The following is an 18,458-nucleotide window of genomic DNA, read 5'->3' on the forward strand; positions in this document are numbered from 1 at the left end:
GAGAAGGTTCGTTATTGTTAATATCTTTGATCCATATATAACCCTTAAAATTAAGTATCCCATAAAAGCGAAGAACAAGTTATAAACAATTAATCCACTTTGTAACATAAACAATTTCATATTTCTTTTTCGTTGTTTAATTTACTGATAATATTTTCAAAATTCGCCACACATAGTAGTTGTATGTCTTGTTTTCTCCACCTGAACTACTATTCTATTATTTATTTATTTACCTTATACAAGTTTTCCATCAAACAAGCATAAAGATTGTCAAAAAATATCAATTTTAGATATTGGTTGTATATATCTGTCGTAGATGAATATTAATTCAAATATATTGGTGCAAGGATATATGTTCAAATATATTGATTAAAAAATATCAGTTGTTGATAGATATCAGTTTAAATATATTGTTTCTGTAATACCCTAAAACATCGTAAATAATAATCGTATCTTTGGTATTTTGGACCCTAGTAAAATTATTAGAATTTTAGTGTTTATCTAATGAAGTTAGGCATGTATAAATTTATATATAAACATAAGTTATTGAAAAAAATGCCATAAATTATATAGATATTATGTATTAAATTGGGCCTTTCTTGCAAATAATACTGCCCGTATATATACGTATATTAAAAAAAAAAATAGAGCAGACGTGATGGCCATGCTCTTGCCGCGCCTGCAACAAGGTATTAGAGGAGAAGGGGCATTGATGGGGAAATGGCCATCGGAGTGGCCTTCAGGACGCGTAGCCGCCCTTGATGGGACAGCTCGCGGCGGGTTTCGGCTATAAATAGCCGAGTTCGAGCATAGCTTTTCATAAAAAATTTTACTTCAAATATTTGGCGTTTGGGGCAGTGTTTGAGAGTTTGGTGAGTGAGGTTTTGGTCCTTGAGTCGTGGATAAGAAATCTGGTGAGTTTGGTGGCCAACAAAGTAGAGGAAGCGGTGGATCAAAACCTCGCCGAAAAGTTGCACTTTGCCGGAGCCAAAGCTCCAACCGCCGATTTGAGATACTTTCTGTTATTTTTTCTAAGTTTTAAGGTCGAAATCAAGGTCAGGGGGTGGATTTAAGGGGATTAGAAGCTCATTTTGAAGCTTCATGGTGTGGCAGGCTCGCTGGCAGCAAAGTGGCCGCCGGAGAAGACGAGCCAGGCTCGACGCATGGTCACACGCGCCAGAGCGTGAAAAGGCGACGTGTGGCTTGCACGCGCACGTCAGGTGGAAAAGAAAAAAATAATAAGAAAATAAGAAAAGTTTTGCAAAATTTAAAAAAAAAAAATCAGAAATTCTAGAATTTTGTTTATGCCTTATTTTGAGAAAATTTTTCTGGAAAATGCTAAATTAATTAATTATTTAGAGTGATTTTGTTATTATGGAAATAAGGAAAAAATATGAAGTTAATTTAAAAAATTACAAGAAAATTCTAGAGGGATAGAAATATTATTTTAAGAATATTAGTGAAGAGAACTTGGGTTAAATGAGGGTTTAGATATTTATCATGCATTTTTTAGGAAATAAAACTTAGAAAATAAGGAGAAATTGTGAAAATTATGAGAATTATTAGAAAAATAGTAATTTGATAATCTGGAATAAATTTAATGTTTTAGAAATCCTTGGGGCGCGAGGATTGGGAAATAACTCGTTTGACACGTTTATCGATGTAGTCACGCTTATCAAGACAGCTTAATTGTGAAAAGTAAGTGTATTGTTACAAGTTTAGTACGATTATAAATGTTTATGTTTAAACCCGATATTCGGAAATGCTTTCATCAGATTGACATGCTCTGATATGTATCAATCACATAGACTGCACACGTGACATGCTATGAAATGTATATGTACACGTTGATATCATTGATCACGTGCATCGTGGCCGTAGGGAGTACGAACTAGCACTGTTACTATATCAAGGGTGCCTTCATACACCTCGGCTTTGAAAGAGGTAGCCGTAAAAATGGTAGGTAGCATGAAGGGTGCAGTTGACACATACGATGAGTAAGATGTTGCATACACGCATGTTAAAACATATTGTACCCTTACTTAGATGGTTCATCATCTAATTTGGGTTTTGCCCCTAGAATATTCAACGTTCTAGTTGGGACTTGCAATAATGGTACGAAAATCGAAGATGTGTAGCGACGCAAGTTGTGAAAGAATGAGCAAGTGTACCATGTTATGTTGTAGCATGAATATTTCAAATATTATGTATAGCAAGAATATACGTTTTAAATTATTTTTAGAAGCTTATGTATCATGAGAATTTTGTAACAAATACTATGTTCGATTGTCTATGTATAAAATGCTTGATCTAGTTCGATTTCAGCTTCCGCTTTATAAGATTTTATTTATATCTAGTGTATAAATTATTTCGCTGAGCACTAGAGAGGTCTAAGGGAATCTCGAGAATGATGTAATTTGACCCAAAAAAAAAATATTCCAAAATTTCCTAAGACATAACACGCCCTGAGTAGGTGAAGTGTTATAGTTTCAACTATATCAATTTAAAGATACTGGTTCAAATATATTGTTGTAGATATTTGTTGTATAATGTGGTTGCCCTAAGATATTAGTTGTAGATATCTGTTATAAATATCAATTGTAGTAAATATCGATTGATTAAATACATATCAATAATAACAAAAATTATACAAAAACATGAAATGATTTATGTTACAAAGTGGATGAAACATACAAAGTAACATTAATTTTCTGCAACTTGTTCTTCACTTTGATGGGACACTTCACTTTTAAGTGTTATGTACAGACTAAAAATATTAACAACGACTATCCCTATATGCGTAAAAGTTCACGTTTTAGACTAATGATCTAACAGCGATGGAAGATGTTTGGGTCTTGTAGCTTTTCGCGTATCTATGAGAAGCTGACGAAGGGTAGTGGTGTGAATAAATGAGGATTAAAAATGGAAGAAAATGATGAATTGACAAGAAAGAAATGAACAAAAATATTTTTGTTCTTATCTATTTTAAAAGTCATAGTTTTGCAATAAAAAAAAAAGTCATATTTTTCATTATTATCTCACCAAAAGTTCTATTTTTTGACATTTTCCTTCGAATTTCAAAATCGAGGAATAAATCTCCTAGCAAGTAACACAAGCTGGGAAAGAAATATCACTCGCCCCTTCTCTTTCTCCCTCTTTCTTTCTCAACGGATTGGATAAAGACATTTTTTGACAAAACAAACTAATTGTCTTGTGTTAAATTGGTTAAATTTCTATTTTATTTTTCCATTTTAAATATTTTATTTACTTGATCACATATTAGTGTCGGGATGTAGATTTTTAAAAATTATATATATGTGATATTTTTTAGTTTTAAAATAATTATAAAGTTCATTTTTATTATTTTAAAAATTATAATAAATATTTAATATTATATTATAAATTTATTTTTATCATTAATTAATTCCATCAAATATTATTAAAATAACTTAATTACCCTTACCTATAAAATTCCCTTTCTCCTTCTCCATCCTTTCTTCTCTCTCGTTTCCCTTTCTCTCTCTTCTCCCTCTTATGTTTGATTTGTCAAAGAAGTTTTTACATTCAAATTTGTCACATTGAGACGGGCTTGCTAAATAATTCTTACATATGCTTACATATATATATATATAACTACATACATACATACACACACATAAATATATACATACATACGTATGTACATGTGCATGTACACAGACACATATATATACACAAGCGCACATGCCTACATATAAAATATTTTACAGGGTAAAAAAATACCATAAGTAAAATAAAAAATAATTTTATTACTGAAAATATATGCCATTAACACTAAAATATAAAAAAATAGTGTTGTGAAATTAAAATTTAAAATAAAACATAATTTGTATGTATCTTGATAATTTAAAAACTTAATAACTTATTTATGAGTTAAAATATAAATAATAACTTAATTACCATCATACAAAAGACGGTTAGATTGTGATAACGTCATGAAATTATAGTTAAAATATTACATTAAAATAAATTATCAAAATAATATTCTTATATCATTATATTATATTTTATATCAATCAATATAAATATATAAGCATCATAAAAAATATCATCAACATTAAATCGCATTTCTAAATAATAAGTAAGAGTGTACAGTATTTCAGTTTAACAGAAATGATTAAATTGAACCAATTAAAATTATTAGTTCGGTTTAACTTTCAAGTTTGATTCAATTTTTATATTAAAAATAAAATAATCAAATCAACCGAATTATCATGGGACATTACTTTTGATCAATCTTTCGACAGAACAAAAGAATAAAAAAGAAAATAACAAATGAACTTACCATTCTTCTTTTCCCTTTGGCCCAATCTCTACTATTTGAGCCTTCTACCTTTGATTAATCTTAACCCTTATGACTTTCCCTTTCTTTTTTACTTGCTCATCATTTTTTTTCCTTTTTGTTCTAGTCGATGACCCATGACCAATCCTTCCCCTTTCTCTCCACTTTGATTAGTAATCAGCCTTAACCCTTCTTCTTTACTCCGACTGACCATAACCTTCCCCTCCCTCTTTGCCTTTTATCTCTGCCCGTTTGCCTTTTGATTTGATTTTGATCAATGGACTACAGATGAAACGTATCTTCCCTTTTGTTTTAATTTAAGTACTAATTTTTCTGTCAATTTTTTTCATAAGTTTCTCTAAACTTTCTCTTTTTTATTTTTTTTGGTCGATTTAATTTTTTAATTTATTTGATTGGAGCATTCATCGAATCAATTCGATTTTATTTTTTTATAATATTTCAATCTTGATTTGAGTTATTATAATAGCGAATGTTTGTCTCTAATAATAACGAATATATATATATATATGCATTTTCAAAGGAAGGGGGTCCCACCACACTGGTACCCACTGACCTCTGACTCAGCCAGCTCCGCGTGTTTGCCTGCCAAGAAAATTTGCCATCATTCTTGGGTTTTGTAAGGACAGAGTTGATATTGAAATGAAAAAAAAAATATATATATATACATATGTATTAAAGGGTATTTTTACAGTATTGAAGGGTAACGACGACACACCGTGCAGTGTAAATAATATTTTATACAATATAAATATTATTTACAGTACATTTTCCAAATGATAATAACCCATTCGATCAAACCCACGTCAGCGAGGTTAAATATTAAATATTATGAAGGCAAATAGTTTATTTATGAACCGAATAAAGTTAACCAAACAATTTCTAAAGTATTAGCAAAGGAACATGGGTCTCTTCAGTTTTAAAAAGTTCCTACATCTAGCGAATAGAGATTACAACACAGATCACAGATTCACAGATTCACATTCACTAGCAGCCACGTACAACACAACAAAACCAAAATCGAATACTAAACCAAAGCAAAGCGAAGCTGTTCGTACTTAGATATGCCATATTCCCCACAAACTCAAACCAGCCCATCTTGCCATCGCTCCTGTAGCTGTCAGGCTGGCAAGAACACGAGGCCCGTAAACACGAGGGCGGTCAAGAAGGCCACCCTCCCCGTTTGTTGGAGGGAGAGACCGCCGTGGCTGACGTCTGTGTTGATTCCGGCTCCCGACGGCCCTAAAACGCCGGTGGGAGTGGTCACGTACGGTGAGCCTCCAACCGTCGAGGTGGATGGCGTTGTGGACGACGTGCTGCCCGGTGTTGTGGTCGTGGAAGTGTTGGATGTCGGCATTGTCGTCCCCGGAGTGGTGCTAGTAGTGCTGCTGCACAAAGTGGTGATAGAAAAAGGGGATCAAGACTAATGCATACAACATTACTACTACTACTACTACTACTACTACTACTACTATAATAATAATAATAATAATGTATCAAGTCTTATTCCACTACATATATACATGTCGCAAATTAATTGCTATAAAATATTCAAAACAAGCTCTTCTGCGTACTCAAAGCATTCGACTGGCTGAAAGTATTTACTCCTTATTCTTCCAAAATAGAAGAATCAAACCTTTAAAGTATTCAACGTTTGTCATCCGCTTTGCATCCCCAAGTCAAAAGGACGACTTACATTCCCAACCCTTTAACCCCCACCCAAGATTAATGTATCTTCATTTGCATCCCCATCTTAAACCAACCATCTGACTTATAAGCCCGTTTATTCCTTGTTTTTCCCAGCCTGGTGACACTCTAGGAAGCAAGGTAAACAAAGCTGCAAGACATAAAAGCAGAAAGTCCATTGCACTAGATATTGACTTTTACTCCAGCAACGACGTAGTGAAGTAGTTTTTCTCATTTAATGTTAAATACTTGGTGTATGAACACAATATAGGTGCACACTCTCAAGGTTTTATATAAATATACGATATAAACAAAAATGTTAATGAGTTTTGCCATTTTCTTAATACAAATGTTTAAAAGAGATAAAAGGTCAGTGTATTTTGAGCGACAGTGCCACGACCAGTAATTTTCCCTATGAATGTGGACAGCGACTCTGCTAGCTCCCATTTGGCTGGGGCCCTACATAACTGTGAAATAACAGTGCACAGCCCTCTAAACGTCAAAAGCAGGCTCAGATCTCAAGTAAATAATGAAATCCATCCATGGCCCTTTTTAGTGACGTGTGGCCCCAACACAGCCACACCACACATGAGTTATCGTGCCCGCAACATTTACTTTTGCTTACATCAATGTTGCTGTTGACAGGGGCTGGTTTCTTGGGTGAACTTTAGTTAAGCCACATTTGACCAAGAAGCCATCGCATACCCACGTGGCAACAGGGGCCATATTATAAAAGGGGTGTTGGAGGACATTATGGTCTTTTCAGGCCATGAAGTACCCATCTGTACTGTTGGATTCTAGATAGATTTAATTTTAATTTACCTTTTGGTTAAAACCAGTCATTGGATACCACCTGCCAATAATCATGGTATCTTTGAATAAAGGAGAAAGCTACAAGCTAGAATCGAAGGACATCATCATGCAATTACAACATGAATTCAAAAGTCACAACCTCATAGATTATATCAAAAGTGAAAAGGGTAAGAGGCGGTGTTGAACAATAAGCACAACCATGAGATTTAATATGCATTAAATGGAATCTGGCATAATACAAAAAAGGACGCTCAAAAGTGCTTTCGCAAAGCCATGCTTTCCAAAGAGCAGGATAGATGCCCATCCCAATAAAAGCCAGATTGGGAGGTAAAAGAGATTGGCAGCATATCACCGAATTCAATCTCAGCTTTTGGATCTTGCTATTCAAAATTCCGAACTTTCTCATAATCTTGTTTGAATTCAAATTTTAGCCAAGTAGACAAACAAAAAGAGAGGCGCTATAAACAATACTCAATCAAGCACAGTCCTAAACAATACTCAGATTAGCTAATTGTAAACCAATGCTTTTGTCTTCCCCCTCTTTTTTTATTTTTGCAAAAATGGACAATAGTCTAATCCCCGACTGAAAAGGGAAAACTTAAAGCCATACCCAAGTGTGGCAAACTGGTTTAGAAAGAATTCAAATGCAATATCATGGCTGACTGAATCCATCCATAAACGTAGACCCGGTAACCCGTTGGACAAGCAGATTCACATCTCTTACAACCGACACCTAGTATTCTTCTCCTGCCTTAAACAGCATACAGTTTCTGATCATTTTTATTGCTTATTCATAAATTGTTCTTGATATTTCTAATATTTTATTCCATCCCCAAAGGAAAATAGTATAGAAAGCTTAAAGAAAGGGGGGCCTGGGCCCCAAGTGACATGCTGGAAAATAGTCCTTTCCAGCTTTAGGCGAAACACAGCACACCACTACCAAAGTCCAAACAAGAAGCCACTCCTCCGTCCTCTGCCTCTGCAGTAGAGGCTAGAGTGGTAAAAGAAAAGCCAAATCAAGGACCCCCGAGATAAAGCATACCTGGCACTTGAATGGAAACAAAACGAGCGCCAACAAATAGATTATGGTGATTAACCAAAATAAATCATACCTGGCACTTGAAGGGTAAACACAGCCAGAGGAGCCTGCAAATCACCAAGGAACAAGGAGGAGGAGGAGGAAATAAGTGAAGATCAAGAAAAGATCTTGTGAACCCAAAAACAAAATAAGAAGAAGAAGGGCATCCTAGTATGCCAATCCCGCTTTCTTCCTGAGAGTCGGAAGAGGATCGTATTTGTAGGCAGCCTTGCAAAAAGGCTGATTACACAACTTGAACATTTACGCTAGAACTAACAATGGGGGGAAAAAGGATGGGAGTTAAGAATGTGACGAGGGATCTCACTAGGGTCTGAAGCAGTAACAGTGGCTGTGCCAGAAAAATCACAGGAGCCTTGAGCTTGGCCCTTCTTTTGGAAGTAGCTGTTAACTGCATAGCTGCAGTGAGCCCTCACAGTGTTGGGGTTGAAACAAGGCATACTTTGGTGAGTAGGGTTGCAATCAGCTCCAGCTCCACAGGCATAGTCCAGTGTTTTCTGAAGGACTGACTCACTCACCCCGTCCTTGCAAACACACCACGCTGCACCTGTTATCAGAGAGACAGAACAAAAAATATCAACCCAACTTGGAGATAGGCCTATAATCCAGGAAGAAAACCAGTGGCAACTGAACCATGTAATACCCACGTAAAACGTTTAAAAAGGCCATAAAAAAAGAACGAAGAGATGGAGACGTGTTTTAAGGTTTAAAATCAGGAAGAAGAATATGTTGTGTAGCAGATTTGCTTAAAAGGAAAAGGATAAGAGAAAAAGGCAATGATATGGTTGGAATTTGCTTGAATGACACCTAAAAAGGCAGCTATAAGATGAGGAAATAAATGCTATGAAAATGGGGGAAATGAAATAAAATAAACTTCTGCAAAACTTAGGTCTGGGGAACAATCTGAGCTGAGCTCCGATGAAGGATACAATATCAAACAATAAAAATAAAACAAAACAAAGGGAATAGAAACTATATAGTTGCATACACTAGTAACACAATCCATTCCATTCACAGCCAGAGGAAAATCATAAAAGAAAAATTTTTAAAGAAAAAGAAAGAAAGGGAATACAAGCATTTATCACAAGACGAAGCATTTCTGCAAATCCGGAAGACCAGAGCAGAAAAAATGATGGGTTGCAGATAAAAGTGAAAGAAGGTAGAGATGGTAATGAAAGAGCTTACTTGAGTGGCCAACCATGGCCATGAGAAGAGCCAGAACCACCAAACCAGCCATGAGGGAAGACAATATTACAAGAATGGAGAAGAAGGGGTATCGATGGCTGTCCTCAGACAGAGCCTGCAACAGCGTAGCAGAAGATGAGAGTGAGAGAGTGAGAGAGAGATTTGGGAGCTTTGGTAAAGGGGGGAATGTAGACAAAATATAGCAAACGCAATAGGGTGGCGTTGGTGGTGGCCTTGTGGTGGACCAGCCTGCGCCTGGTGTCCTCTTATGGTAATCTTCTCTTTATTCTTTTCATATAAAATTGGGGGGATGATTGAGTTCTGTTCGGCTATTAAATCAATTATGGTTCATTCTGATTCCATGGACGAACCCCCAAAATTAAACTGAGCTAATTAATTTTGTTATTTTAAAATAAATATTTATTTTAATATTTAAGTTTGAATTCCAAAAAGTGTAGCATTGGGATGGGAATGCGTGTTGACACAGATTTTGTTCTGAAGAAAGGTATGGATAAAAAAGTAAAAATTGCAAAAATTAACCACTTATGAAGTGTAAAATTTGTCTTTAATTATTTTTTTAAAAAAATTATTTTAACATTTCAAACAAACTAATTACATAATATTCCCACTTTATCAAATTTGATTATCATTTTATTTAAAAACTTAAAAAAAATAAAAATAGTTAAATATCAAAATATCCTCACTCACATTAAACCCACAACATCATACAAATACTAAAATATCCTCACCCAACCCCATTACCCATTCACAAACAAACTCACCCAGCACCATCTCCCTCGTTACCGTCGTTAACCGTCGTTGTGACAACCGCACCGACCATCGTTGTGACCACCACCAACACTGAACGAGATTAGATTTTTTTGCGTGATTTGAGTAAAGAAAAATCTAGTGGAAATGGTCGTCGACGACAAAGCTTTTGTTAGTGACGGTGATGCCCGATAACCGGGCTTCGTCGGGGGTTCCCGAAAGGTCAGGGGAAGCCATTGCAAATGAAGCCCAATGGGGCTTCGTTTGCAACAAAGCCCGCTGTAGAATAAGCCCCATCGAGCTTGGTTGCAAACGAAGCCCAATGGGGCTTTGTCCCCGCATGACGAGGCCTGATTGGGCTTCGTTGCTACCCGATAAAGCCCGATCAGTTGCAACGATGAAGCCCAATCAATTGCGACGATCAGGGTTCATCTATCAAGCATCGTCTGCTTATGCTTGTGTTTGTTCTTTCCATAGTCACCGACTAAGACAATTGTTGTTTTTGTATTTTTTTTTTTTATACAGATGGTTAAACAACAAATTAGGAAATTTATTTATATTCATGCTCACCGGGTATTACTGTCTGGAATGTGAGTTACTACTCACTGTAACTCATTGTGGGATCAAACACTTTGAGGCAATACGCCGTACTCTAGACCGATATAAGTTAATGGATATATTCCTACATGGCCCATTAAGACATTTCTTGAAGATGCATTTGTCCCTCCATTTGACTACATCATAATTGATATATCATGTTCTACTTCGAGATATGACATTTTCGGGTGCCTGACATGATGAGATATGGTTTGAGATTGGCGGCACGCCATACAGGTATGGGAGGCATGAGTTCATATTTATTAGTAGACTCAAATTTAGGGCTATTAATAGAGAAAGCTTTGAAGCGAAACCTGTTAAGCCAGATAATTTATGTGTTCGACTATTTCCACATAATAAAAAAAGAGTGACGGGAGACGACATTGAATTACTAATTAGTATCAGGGAGGACATGATTTCAGATGATGTCTTGAAACTGATTTACATTGCTGTGGTCGACATGTTTTTGTGAGGACATGATGAGCACGGACATGTGGATGATTTCTTGTGGACCATAGCCGATAATTTACACGCATTTGAGGTGTTCCCTTGGGATACATATGTTTATAGTAAGAATTAACATTACATCTGTTTGGCCATGAGCAGAAGGAAACTGACTGGTGAATGTGGGAAGAAAATCAACATTTATGATTTTGTGTGGGCATTTTAAGTACAATCTATAATATATTACTCTCTCCGTATTATATTACATTACATTATGTTATATGATTTGTATATAGTAAGTAAACGTTTGTTTTTATTTTGTTTTTTATTTTATTTTTGCTCTCTATAGCGATGGTTGATCGAAACATTTCCATGGATTCAGAATAAATGGATTGTTAGACTATCTGACACAAATATTCCAAGATGCAGAAAATGGTTATTAAAAAAAAAAAGCCACACATAAAAAAATTACGACAATTGCCTTACAAATGAAGTAAGTGTGCAACCTATCTTAATTTACGTCTATTTTTTTAAATAATATCTATCTAAATAATACAATTTTATAGGCACGAAAATCGAGTCTGACGCTCCAGCCCACCGATGCTGAGCGGGGAACGGATTTTTGGAGGTCTTTTAACCCTCAAGACTCGATTGGGGTCAACGTCTATAAATTTAGAGGCAGAGAAGGTGATGAGAAGGAGGAGGGCGGGGATGAGAAGGAATCGAGTAGGATACATGTAGATGAGAATGGAGGGGAGGAGAATGAGGAGAAGGCGAAGCTCCCTCATAGCCTGCATCATCGACAGTATGAAGCTGAGGTGTGATTATTATTATAATAATGGTTTTAATTTATATTTTTTCTATAATTGTATAATATATATATTTTTTACATTTTGTAGATCACCGAGATGTTGAAACTAACACTAGAGATGTTGCGGATGATGGATGGAGAGATGAGTCAGATGAGGACACAATTGTTGCAATTAGAGAGAGGGCAAGCAGCACTGTATAGTCATATAGGCATCCCGTCTATTTTTTCAGATCACAGCAATCATGGCAATAAGTAGTAGCGAGGTGGTGATTAGGTAGATCCTGATCATCACGATGAGGAGGAGCAGGCATCCACATCTGAAGTAAGTTCCAAATTTACCTTTATACGTTTTACATCATTTTGAAATACCATTTTGTAGTAGTTAGTTTTTATTTAGTCAAATGAGGAGAAAGTGGTTAGGGTCGACAAATGACCTATGCGAGATAGATTGTCATCGCAGTTTTGTTGATCACCCTTTACTGATCCAACCAAACATAAAAAGAGAAATAAGGATGTCGCGGTGGAAGGGTCGGACGTGGACCCAGTGCATGTACTAGACCCAATGCTACCGGACGTGAAGACAGTGCCCCCTGAGAGTTACATTGAGTTCATAAGCTCCAACAAAGATGTTACATAAGTAATCAATACATTTTTCTATTTACATCAACAATACATTCTTACCCTTATTTATTCATAATTATTGGTTATTGTAATTTTCACACCGGTTTCCCTCTTAATGTAATATCGGCTGACCTCCGAAACATAGAGAATGGGACAAAATAGTTGGAGAGTCATCATATCGATAATTACATGTGTTGCCTGATACGTATATAATTTTGTCATCAATATGACACAAACTACGTTATCATATCAATTTCGCTTTTTGTGAGTGTTGTACTACTTGTTGTTTTATTTATTTTATTTTTCTTGGTTTTGTTACATCTCAATTTAGTTTGTGACCAATATTTTTATTTTATTTTTCAGGCATCTACAGAAGGATTTTGGAAAAGAGAGTACGGGGGCAACATGAAGGTTTTCGCGCCTTCTATTGTTACTGTCTTGGAAGAATGTACCGGTTTTATCGACGGGCGCATTGATAGGAATCTCCCTTGTTGGACAGTCGATTATGTAAGTGTTAATTCATTCTATTTAATGATTTATTTATATATTTTTATACGACTAACGTATTAAAATAAATAAAATGTAGGTGTTGCTTCCATATAATATACCCAATTCTCATTTATTTCTCTTAAAGATTTGCTTAAAATATAGTAGAGTTGTCATATATGACTCAAATGCCATAAGCGAAAACAGAATGTAGGTTCAATGTCTAAAAAATAGAGAAAACTCTGTTGAAATTTTCAAATTATACTATTAGGGTAATTTGATAATCATTACCTCATCTTAGCCTAATAAATGTAAAAACACATAATTTTAGTGCGAAATCCACAAATTTATAGTAAAAAAAAAACAAAACAAAATTAAAAATCAGGTTTGGTAGACAACCAAACCCAGTAATCGGGTTTTGTTGTCCAAAAAACCTAGTTTTATTTTTTATTATTTTTTATTTTAAAATTTTTTAAGTTACCCAATAGTCCCAAAACTAAACTATTGTTTAAAAATTACACTTTTATTTGTGAGTAAAATTATTATCATTACATCTTCTTGCTCTCATGTTGTTAGTAGTTATAACACTTGATCATGTACTGGTTGTGTTTATATTGGCCACACACTAAGTCAAAGATATTGCTATTTATTGTGATTTATACATTTAATTATTCCGATAAACATAAAAATACCTCATTTTAGTATTAATGAAATCCACTAATTTATAGTAAAAATAACAAAAAAATAAAAATCGGGTTTAGTGAGCAACCAAACTGGATCATCAGGTTTTGTTGCCCACAAAATATGGTTTTTAATTTTTTTTTTTTGTTGCTCTAGAATTTTTTCAAGTTACCCGATGTCCCAAAAATAAATTATTATTTAAAAATTACACTTTTATTTTTAAGTAAAGTTATTATCATTACATCTTCTTGCTCCCATGTTGTTAGTAGTTATAACACTTGATCATGTATTGGTTGTTTTGATATTGGCCACACACCAAGTAAAAAATATTGTTATTTCTTATGATTTATACATTCAATTAATTCGAGAAACGTAAAAGATATCATTTTAGTGCTAATAAAACCCACTAATTTATAGTAAAAAAATAAATTTAAAAACTGAGTTTTGTGGGCAACCAAACCTGGTCACCAGGTTTTGTTGCCCACAAAATCTAATTTTTAAAATTATTTATTTATTTGTTTGCTTTTGAATTTTTTCATGTTACCCAATAGTCTAAAAAAAATTATTGTTTAAAAATTACACTTTTATTTTTGAGTAAATTTATTATCATTACATCTTCTTGCTCCTATGTTATTAGTAGTTATAACACTTGATTATGTATTGGTTGTGTTGATATTGGTCATACACAAAGTCAAAGATATTGTTATTTATTGTGATTTATACATTTAATTACTCCGAGAAACGTAAAAGACATCATTTTAGTGCTGATGAAACACACTATTTTATAGTAAAAATAAAAAAATTTAAAAGTTAGGTTTGGTGGGTAACAAAACCCAATTTATTTTTTTTTTACTTTTGAATTTTTCCAAGTTACCCAATAGTCCAAAAAATAAATTATTATTTAAAAATTACACTTTTATCTTTGGGTAAATTTATTATCAATACATCTTCTTACTCCCATGTTGTTAGTAGTTATAACACTTGATCATGTATTGGTTGTGTTGATATTGGCCACACACCAAGTCAAATATATTGTTATTTATTGTGATTTATACATTCAATTAATATGAGAAACATAAAAAAATATTATTTTAGTGCTAATGAAACCCATTAATTTATAGTAAAAATAAAAAATTTAAAAATCGGGTTTGGTGGGCGACTAAACCCAGTAATCACGTTTTGTTGCCCACAAAACCCATCTAACGGGTGACCGGGTTTTGTGTCCCACAAAACCTAGTTTTTTATTTATTTTGCTTGTTGTTTTTTTTTTTGCAATTGGATTAAGTTACTCAATAGTCTCAAAAATATATTATTATTTAAAAACGACACGTCTATTTTTGGATAAAATTTATTATCAGAAAATTTCAATAAAGTCTCCCTTGTTTCCTCGCCATTGAAACTGCAATAGAAACTCAATCTCTCTGTCCAACAACATACTACCACACAACCTATCAATCATCAGTTACAAGTTTAGGTGAAAGAAATTGAAAGATTACAATTGATAAAATATGAATAAATTCATATTCAAAGAATAATGTAAAAAATAATATTCATTTCTAAACTCCGACAAAAATATATTTGATTGATGTTGTGTCATTCTTTTTGTCTTGTGACAGTAATTGTTGAGTATTGTTTAAACATAGAGGATCATATGGTTTGTAAGAAATTCATTAACATTGTAAATGCGAGTAAAAAAACATGTTATTGTTCAAATGATCTAACAACTATTAATAACATAAATGATGACATTATATCATATTTGAATGAGTTTATGTCTATTGCTTATTTGTATCATTGTCAATATTATCATCACCTGGAATGCACATCTGTACAGGGCACTAAAGACGAGTGTGTCATGTCTCTTTGCAAATGATGCATTTTCGGCTTATCTTTGTAGCGGGCCTAGCAGCATCCCTGGATTTCGGAGTAGCGGCTATGCTAGACTCTCCAATTTAGGAAGTCCATTCATTAGGGCAACCAAGACTATTGTGTACTAATGAACTGCATTTTTCATATTTTTTTTTTCGACGAGCTTTCTCAGTGGAATAAATTCGATCATTTCTCAATCTACACGGTTATCTTCTTTGTACGGGTGAGAGTAGAAGAACCTGCCTGATGTACACAGGAAGAACCTAAGCGGACTTGTTAGGGAGAGGATTGATGGGATATCCATATACGTGTCTGACCTAGTATGCGGTGTAATATGAATGACAAAATGTATGGTAGTGCACTCGCATAAAACTGCCATGTACGCCAAAGAAAGACAGAGTGTTAACGTGTCACACTAAATTACAAACATAATATGCAAAATAAAGTCAAATCATGATACTTGCTAACAACAATTGCAGACATGACAATTGATCAATGTCTATTGTGACAACTACATATTTTCGCATTAATGTCAACTATCCTATTATCTTCCTTAGCATGTTACACAAGGTATTTGTCATTTGTGTTACAGGAACTATGCGACATTCTCGATCTAATGTTTTGGCATGGGCCAAGTTAATATGCGTCACTACAACGGAGGTCACATCAGTTTCGAGTCTAGCAACAACAGCACACCTATCACTAAACCATTTCTTAAACCTATGTCTCATAAATTCATGTGCACCGGCGTGCTTTCATTATGCATTTGTTCGGAGACTCGACAATGTTAGTTGTAAGACCCTGTTTTGACATAAGGTTTCCACGTAATTTAAGAAAATTTAGAATATCGAAAAATTGGCTTGATAGCAGTTATAAGTATCGAATTGACTGCAAGGAGTGTCTCGGAGTAAAATTGTCTAAGAAAAATGATTCGACATTTATGAGTATCCTGATACATGATTTATGGTATCGAAAAAAATTGAATTAGGAACGATTTTCGGTACAACTAAAGCTGTCATTTAGGCTGCAAAATCAAATTGTCATAGGGGACTTCCAGGAAGTCGACGAAAGTCTGAGGAGGCTCCGATTTTTTATAATAAGCAACCCTTCAGTGGTTTCGGAATGAAACGATAGCCCAGTGAGGACACGGGTAAAATCGTCATTATCGAGTAATTTTAAAATTATTAATTTTACGTTTTCGGTATTAAAACGCAAATTAATTTGAGGTTTGAGGGCATAGTTGCAATAAAGAAATTGCCCAAGTGATATTAAGATAGAAGTTAGCTTTTAATGTGCAATTTTCTTTAGATTATGCTATAATATATATATATATATACACACGCTTGTGCGTGGCTGGCTTCGAGAAGTTTCTGGAAGCTTCATGGCCTAGTGAAAGCTTGGTGGCTAAGTTGAAGAGAGGTATAACAGCAAGTTGAGTATTTTAGATGCAAAGAGGGATGGGCAAAATGTGGTGAAAATGGCTATAAAATTAAGGGAGATAAGAAGGAAAAGCATCGCAGAGAGTTGTGAGAGAGAAAGAACTCGTAAGAGTTGGGGCTGAGGGCTTGAGGGAGGCTGAGAGTTTGCCAAGAATGAGAGAGTAGATGAGAGAGATAGCTAGAGAGGGTCGATTGCGGTGGCGCTCAGAGGCGCGATTGGAAACGGAGGCAATGCTGGAGGCTGCCATGGCCGATGGCTGGATCAGTGGTAGCTAGGTGCGGGCAATGGCTGCCTGCGGGTGAAGGGCAGCCGATAGTGGTCGCTGGGGGCTGGCGAGAAAGGCTGGTTGGTTGTGGCGGCCGAAGGAAGTCGTGGTTAGCGAATGTGCTAAAGGAGGCCGATCGGCCATGGCATCACACATGGGAGAGTTGCAACGGCGGTGTCAGCTAATGGCTGTAGCTGGGGGTGGTGCGGGGCGGCCAGGGGTGTCGGCCGATGGTGACGGCGAAGCTGGTAGCAGCGATGGTCAGTAGAGCAGCGGCTGAGTGGTGGCAACCATGCACGCAGGTTGCACAGGAAGAAGCAGGGAGAAGAAGAATGAGGAGGGAGAAGAATGAGAAAAAGAAAAGGAAATGAAGAAACTAAAATAAAATGAAAAGAAAAAAATGGAGAAAAATCCTAAAAAATAGGATTTGGAAATTTAGTAATATTCCGGAGATTTTGGCAAGAAGAATGGTTCGGTCTCGCATTTCGAGGATATGACACGCATATCGATGAAGCTTGAGAGGCTAAGTTAAGGTAAGTAAAATTTTCTAGAAAATTTTAAAAATTCAAGAATATTATTTTATGAATTATCATAGTGAAATATGTGAGAAAATATTTGAAAAATATTTAGTTTGGATTTATTGAGAAAAAATATGAAGAAATAGAAAGGAAAAAAAAGAAAATACAATAAATTATGAAAAATAGGTTTTAATACTTATTTAATCAAATATGGTGATTAGGATGCTTTGAGGCTTAAATTATAAGTGACTTGTGCGAATTTTGAGATTATCATCCAAATCGAGGCGATGCACATATTTCGAGACAATACAAGAATATTGAGGTGGCCCGATAAGCTTGAGAAGGTAAGTAGTACTTCCCAACCGGATTTACTTTTATGAAAAATGATTAGTTTATAAGTGATTTATATTTAAAAACCCGATCCTCGGGAATGTTTTCATCATATTGACATGCCCTGATATGTATCCATGACGTAGACAACATACATGACATGACTATGAAATGCATATGTATACGTTGTAATTATTAATCACTTGCATGTTGTCCATTGGGAGTACGAACTGGCGTCACTACTTTGCCAATGGTGCACCCATATACCCCGACTTCGAAAGAGGTGGCCGTAAAAATTAGAGTAGCAGGAAGGGCGCAGTTAACCCCTACGATGAAGTAAGATATTGCATGCATGCATGATAAAGCATTTTGTACCCTTATTTAGATGATTCATCATTTAACTTAGACTTTGCCCATGGAATATTCAAACGTTTCAGATGGAGATTGTAGCAGATATGAGGATGAATGAGGTATGAAATGACATTTAACAAAGTAAATGATGAATTGAA

The 18,458-nt window shown here is 35.0% G+C and overlaps 1 protein-coding gene across 2 annotated transcripts; it reads right to left on the reverse strand.

Annotated features, from left to right (window-relative positions):
* Positions 1 to 5,154: 5,154 nt before the first annotated feature.
* LOC127793161 (PLASMODESMATA CALLOSE-BINDING PROTEIN 3-like) lies at positions 5,155 to 9,366 on the reverse strand. Of its 2 annotated transcripts, none has more exons than XM_052323946.1 (4): positions 9,120 to 9,366; positions 8,242 to 8,481; positions 7,951 to 7,984; positions 5,155 to 5,724 (listed from the first exon to the last, which is right to left on the reverse strand). In XM_052323946.1, exons 1-4 carry the CDS (start codon positions 9,169 to 9,171, stop codon positions 5,460 to 5,462), a joined length of 591 nt encoding a protein of 196 aa, XP_052179906.1. In that variant the 5' UTR covers positions 9,172 to 9,366; the 3' UTR covers positions 5,155 to 5,459. The 2 variants fall into 2 exon arrangements, with proteins under 2 accessions (XP_052179906.1, XP_052179905.1); XM_052323945.1 differs by having other exon boundaries at positions 5,155 to 5,727; positions 9,120 to 9,364.
* Between the last annotated feature and the right edge of the window lie 9,092 nt (positions 9,367 to 18,458).

The sequence above is a fragment of the Diospyros lotus genome, unplaced genomic scaffold (genome assembly GCF_014633365.1).
Source record: "Diospyros lotus cultivar Yz01 unplaced genomic scaffold, ASM1463336v1 superscaf1, whole genome shotgun sequence".
NCBI lineage: Eukaryota > Viridiplantae > Streptophyta > Magnoliopsida > Ericales > Ebenaceae > Diospyros > Diospyros lotus.